General features: G+C 45.8%; 1 protein-coding gene across 2 annotated transcripts; it reads right to left on the bottom strand.

Annotated features, from left to right (window-relative positions):
- Window positions 1–2,491: 2,491 nt before the first annotated feature.
- Fam25a (family with sequence similarity 25 member A) lies at window positions 2,492–6,099 on the bottom strand. 2 transcript variants are annotated; one of them, XM_074079340.1, is made up of 3 exons: window positions 5,917–6,099; window positions 4,530–4,583; window positions 2,492–2,683 (listed from the first exon to the last, which is right to left on the bottom strand). In XM_074079340.1, exons 1-3 carry the CDS (start codon window positions 5,987–5,989, stop codon window positions 2,550–2,552), a joined length of 261 nt encoding a protein of 86 aa, XP_073935441.1. In that variant the 5' UTR covers window positions 5,990–6,099; the 3' UTR covers window positions 2,492–2,549. The 2 variants fall into 2 exon arrangements, with proteins under 2 accessions (XP_073935441.1, XP_020016905.1); XM_020161316.2 differs by having other exon boundaries at window positions 4,521–4,583; window positions 5,917–6,077.
- Window positions 6,100–6,512: the final 413 nt, after the last annotated feature.

Here is a 6,512-nt window from a genome sequence, read left to right as displayed (position 1 = left end):
GCCCTCCATTACCACATTTTAAAAAACATCTGTATTAAGTTTTCTCTTAGACTGGAGATGTGTGGAGACTTGAGTTCAAACCCCAGTACTAGAAAAAAATTAAAAATAAAAAAGTAATGATTTCACATATTCCCACACATACAGAGAGGACCATTGTTAATATTTTCACTCTATGTATGCTACCCATTTTTTTCTGTTCTTATGTTTGCTTTGTAAAAATAAACATCCCACTTAGAAGGTAACACACATGCACAGGAAAGCAATGCGAGTCAACTCCCTGTATAGCTATCCTTATCTCAACTAGCAAAAAACCCTGGTCCTTCCTATTATTGCTTATACTCTCTCTTAACAAAATTAGAGATAAGGGCAAAATAGTTTCTGCCGGATAGCGAGGGGTAAGAGGGGGTGAGGGAGGGAGCAGGGTGGGGGTGGGGAGTAAGGGAGGGGGTGGGGGAAGGGGGGAGAAATGACCCAAACATTGTATGCACATATGAATAAAATAAAAACTTTAAAAAAAATACAACTGGATTTTTTTACAGATTTATAGAAGTGTATCATGTACTTCAAAATAAATAAATAAATAATGAACATCCCACATATATATATATATATATATATATATATATATATTTCAACTTATTAACTTACTTTGACATATTGATATATTTACATTTTCTTCATTCTTAATAGCCATGGAATGAGTATTCCGTTTCTATACATGCAAAATTTATCAGCCAGTCTCTGTTGGTGGCCATCTAGGCCCGTAACCCATTTTTCAAACTAAGGAGTTTAAATACAGTAGCATTATAACAGGTGCTTAAAAGCTGCTTTTGCTGCTCCTTACTTGGACCCAAGAATTCACTAAAGGCCATTAGATGATTGAATAGAAGAAATAGAAGGAATAAATTACTGACCTTTGATCTTTTTTCCCTCTCCTTCTCACTCTCTCTCTCCTCTCCTTCTCTCTCTTTTCTCTCTCTGTTAACACTCTCTACTCTCCAATTAAACCAGGCAGTCTTCTCCCTTTTATCTCTCTCTGATCACTGAGGAGTGAACCTGTCAACCAAGACAAACAGCTTCACAGATGTGGTGCCAATAAACCAGGAGATTTTGGGACACGCTTTTTCACATACTCCACTGAGCCCCTGAACTCCCTTTTAAAAGTGGACATGTTTTCTCACAAGGGGGACGACAGAGCTTTGAGAGGTTGACTTTCCCTGTCCTCATCATCTCAGGAAGAGTCAACCTTATTTTCCTTTCCTCAAAACCCTACTCTCCTTAATTGTGAATTGCCAGAGGCCAGGGTCCCAGCGTTTCCATGACAGAATCAATGCAGATCAGCTCCACGTTGTGTGCCAAAACAAACCTAACAAGCAAAGCAAAATATACCATCTAATTGGTTTCTGATTAACACTTTAGGGGAATTCCAATCTCTTGCTATTACACACAGGCTCCAATGAAACTGTGTTTTGCCCTTTGGACACCTGTTTGTACCTGTGCACATCTTAGACAAAAGTCCTACGACAAGACTTGGCATCCAAAGGGTGTTCCAATCTATACCACCACCCATGATGTTCTTAGCCCTCTAAGTTGGGGCTTGGTTTGGGAAAATGCAAAAGTCATCAGTGACCAAGACATTAGGTCCAGCTCTAGCTGGTCAGTGGCAAATATCCCAAAGCTGAGACATTGGACATTCCTGGCCAAGAAATTTGTGAGGTCAGTTTCAAAAGAAAGCCATAAATACGGAAAGCAATTCATTCTCTAATCAAAACACCTGTTCTTATTTCTGCTAAGAATAGCTTCCAGCAAGATAATAGGGACACCATAATTTTATACATAATTTCTCCTTTTTTGATCTAAAACTTTTAAGCTAAAAGTTACCTGCACACATAATGCTTAACCTGTAAGGTACTGACCTGCTGGTGGGAAGAAGGACAGGACGACAGGCATTCTTGCCCACCACCACCTACTACTACTATGACTAGGCCTGACACAAGTCTCTGAGAAGAAATTCAACAGGAGTTTCTAGAGCCAATATGTAGTGGACTCTCTTCTTCCTAGACCAGAATCTGTAACTGTCCAGCAGAAATGTTGTCCAAGCCTCTTTCAGAAGATGAAGCAGCCCAGCCAAACTCTTACCAGCTTGGTCCCTTATCTTCCCTGAGTTCTATAAGAACATTGTAAGGACAGCCCAAAGAACATGCAAGAAAATTCTGGTCTTTCCTTGGGCTCTCAAAGCATTGAGGTGTCTGAACACTATAGTTTCTAGGGAAACAGCCTTTTTTAAAGTACAGCAAGGCTGGGGTGTGCTCAGTGGTAGAGCACAGGCTTAGTATGTGTTAGGCTCTGGATTTCACAACAAAGGAAGGAAGGAAGGGACAGAGGGAGGGAGAGAGGGAGAGGAGAAACTGGGGACATCACAGTGCGTCCACTAAAAAATACTTTGCCTGGTGTGTCTATCCAAACAGGAATAAATCCAGGGCTCAGTGTACACATTTCATGGCTCTTTATTGACATCCAGGAAGGTGTGGCCACCACAGTGGAAAAGCTCACTGTCCCAGTTTGCCCAGGCCTTCTGCAGCATGGGTGATGGCCTCGGTGACTGTGTTGGTTACCTTCTCATTGACTTCCTTCACCACTTTGTCCCCCGACTCTTGGACTTTCTTAAAGGCTTCAGAAATGGCTGTCAGGAAAAAAAGAAAATGTGTCTGGGTGAGTCACTCACTGTGCTAGTGTCACCATGACAGACCTATAGGGTGTGGCAGTCTTATGAGATCAGCCCCTGGAGCTGCTCCGGTGGGACCAAGGGCAGAGGGTTCCTGACAGAATGAATTCAAATTTGATTTCATTTCTCCAGCAACTTACATTTCTTCAATTTTTTTTGGCAGTACTGGAGTTTAAACTCAGAGCCTCATGTTTGGTTAGGCAAGTACTCTACCACTTGAGTCACTCCACCAGCCCTTTTTTGTGAAGGGGTTTTTTTTTTTTTTTAGATAGGGTCTCATGAACTGTTTGCTAAGGGGTGGCTTCCAACCGTGATCCTTCTGATCTCTGCCTCCTGAGTAGCTAGGATTACAGGCATGAGCCACCGGTGCCTGGGTCATTTCTTCAATTTTGAGTGAGGCTGAGCATCTGTTTTGTGGGTGTGCTGGCTACTTACACTTCATTTTTCTGGAAATTGTTCATGCCTTTGGTCATTTATATATCGAGTTGTTACATTGAACTATATTATTTCTGTTACAAATATTTTTCCCTCTGTGGCTTTTCTTTTGGCTTGACTACAGCATTTTTTTTTTTTACTATGGAAAATTTTGAAGTTTTACATTGTCAAGTTTACCTAATAGTTTATTGGTTTGAGGTTTGCTTTTTTGTTTGTTTGTTTGGTGGCATTGGGGTTTGAACTCAGGGTTTCTCCTTCGCAAAGCAGGCACTCTACCAGATGGGGGTCTCTTGAGCTATTGCCTGAGCTGACCTTGACATGCAAGCCTCCCAATTAACTAGGATTACAGGCATCGCCACCAGTGCCCTATACCTAATAGTCTATTTATGGCTTCTGAGTTTTCAGGCATAGTTAAAAAGATCCTTCCCTCCCTAAGACTACACCAAAGTCTCCTATGGTGCTGCTATGGTCTAAATGTTTGTATCCCCAAGTTCATATGTTGGAATCCTCATCCTCTGAATGGTAGGAAGAAAGGAGCCTGTGGGAGGGGCTTAGGCCGGGAGGGAGGAGCTCTCATGAATGGGACACAGTAGTGAGACCCCAAAGAGCTACTTAGCTCTCTCCACCATGTGAGGACACAGAAGGAAAACACCACCTATCAGCCAGGAAGCCACATCTTACTAGACACCAAATCTCTTGGTGCCTTGATCTTGGACTGTCAGCCTCCAGAACAATGAGCAATAAATTTCTCTTTTACTATACCTGCCTGAGCTTAAACATTGGCTTCTAAAAATTTAATAAATTCATGTATTAAATGTAAGTCCTTCATCCCCTCAAATCTATTTTGGTGTAAAGAATGAGGTATCACATGCTTTTTTACACTGTCCTACTCACAGCACACACACATATTTATAAAAACATGTATCTACATAAATACATAATTGTTGACCTTAAATGTTGTGTGCTGCCACATAGCATTTTGGGACTTTCTCATCTTAGCACTCCACAGAATGTATTAGATGGAGCCCTAATACAGGTGTGGCCTAAATGGGTAATTATATGCACAGATAATTGCAAACCAACTGAAAGGGTGCATTGTGGGGGCAGGGCTTGACCTAGTTGGGAAAAGAAAGGGTTGACCCCTGCACCTCACTTCCTAGCTTCTCTTTCTTCCTCCCTCTCTCCCTACTTGTCTCTGTCTCCATGGGGAAGATGGAACCCAGGCCCCATGCATGCTAGGCAAGCATTCTACCACCAAACTACATCCCCAGCCCTTACTTTTTGTCCTCTCCTTCCCTCCTTTCCCACCTTCCCTTCTTTCTCTCCCTCCATCTTCCCCCACCCACTTCAGTCCCAGTACCTTTCTCACCGGCCTCCTTGGCATGCTCCACGACCTCCTTTACCACTTCCTCCACAGCATGGACTGAGGACAGGAGACAAAGTCAGTGACAGCACAGTGCAGGCTCACTGCCCACCCCCACCCCCAGCTAGAACAGGGTGGCTCAGGAAAAGGGCCCCCAGCTAACTCTCTTCAGAGATCCCCAGGAGTCCAACTACTGAAGACAACCTATTGAGCCCTTAGTGCACAAGACCCTCCATGCCTCTTGGCCTAGCAGGGCCTGCCTGGATGCCCAGAGCAGCCTTCTGCCAGCTGGGGCCTTGAGCCAGTCTGGGAGTGTTTGCCAGGTCACCACCCTCTCAGGATGAGCTGACTGTTCTATATGGCCACATCCCGCACCTCTCCCAGAGCAATTTCCCCCAAAAAAGGGAATTCCCTGCCCACCTTGGGCTTCTCTACAGGGTGGTAGAGTGCCAGAAATGAAAGATTTTGGAGTTGGAACTGTTCTAGTTCTACCTCCACCTTCCACTGCCAGGGCTCTCCTCTGTCAAAGGAGAATAGCTTGTACCTCAGAGAAGTTACATCTAGTAGAAGATTTAGAGGGATCTGCACCAGGTGTGGAGTTAAAAGTGAAGCGTGACATGTCTGCAGCTATTTACAGAGAACAGCAAGCTGGGCCTAGCCTTTTCACCTGGATGGGCAGCCATATGCAGCCGCTGACCTCTGAGTGCAAAACCAGGTCCCCGGTTCTCAGAAGAAATGTAAATGTCCTTTTGGACTTTGACAAGATCAGCTCACTGGTTTTATAATGAAGGAATCTTTGACGCGTTAAAGTTAGGGTGAAAATTAAAAGCCACTCGCCTTTTCCTGCCTGGACTAGTCAGAATAGGAATTTTTTTGTGGGTGTTTTGTTTTATTTTGTGGTGCTTGCAAAAACAAAACAAAATAAAACAACAAAAACAAAAAAAAACCAGGGCCTTGCATATCCTAGGCAAGTGCTTTACCATTGAGCTACTCTTAGCCCCAGACTAGGCAGCTTTGACACAGAAGGTTCCCTAGGCTTCTAGAGGGAAGGTTCCAAGCCACCAGTTACTCCACCAGTGCTTAGGCTCCGCTTGCCCCACCACCCCTTACTGGGACCCCCCTTAGGGCTAGCCTCCATCCTGGCCCTCAGTCACAGGCCCCATGAACAGGTGGACACTGGGTCCCCACAGAAGGCTGCTTGGGCAGTGGGGAACTGCCCACTTTAACCTCTGGGCCTCCAATACCACCCTGTCCTGGTGGAGCTCATGGACCAGGATTCCCAAGGGGGCCTCCTTCATTCCTTCCAAAGCCCTGCTGCTAGGATCAGCTTCCAACAGGCCTAGGCAAGTCCACCCTAACCTCCCCACAGACAGAAAGAAGCCCCAGCCCTTACCAGCTCCCTCAGTGGCCTTCTCCGTGCGGTGGGCCAGCCCCTCAGCCGCCAGCTTTCCCAGGCCTCCCAGCATTGTATAGCAGCAGGCAGTGACAAGTAGGACGCTGGGGATTGGACCAGTGCGCTTTTATAGATGCCTCTGTGCCCTGAAGGGTTGCCTGGTCTATTGGAGGCTGGGCAGATGAATAAGCACAGGCGCCTGGGAGGAAGAGCCTAGGTGGGGCTGCCCAGTGTTGTGCACTGCCCCTGTCACAGTGTCTGACACCCCCACCCCACAGCCTAGGTACTTGTAAAGCACAGAGATAGGGAGCAGAACTGAAGCTAGGCAGGAAAGGTCAGCTCTGGCCATGTCTAGTCCCTGAGGGGTAGGCCTGAGTGCTCTGGGAGATGACAGCATTTGGGGACACCCTGCTACCAGACCCTGGGGTCCAAGCCTCCCAAGTCTGAGAACTGTTGAGTACCTGGTGACAAGGCGTAGGACTTCCAGCCTACTGATTCAAGTTCCCGGTGTGGTCTACCCAGACTTTTGGAGGTCCTGTGGACCAAGGGCCCCAGGCAGCCCCTGGGGTCAGGCACACAAGTTGAATGGGCACCAC

This window comes from Castor canadensis, chromosome 7 (assembly GCF_047511655.1).
Source record: "Castor canadensis chromosome 7, mCasCan1.hap1v2, whole genome shotgun sequence".
In the NCBI taxonomy this organism is placed as follows: domain Eukaryota; kingdom Metazoa; phylum Chordata; class Mammalia; order Rodentia; family Castoridae; genus Castor; species Castor canadensis.
This window is presented reverse-complemented; position numbering and strand designations above follow the sequence as displayed.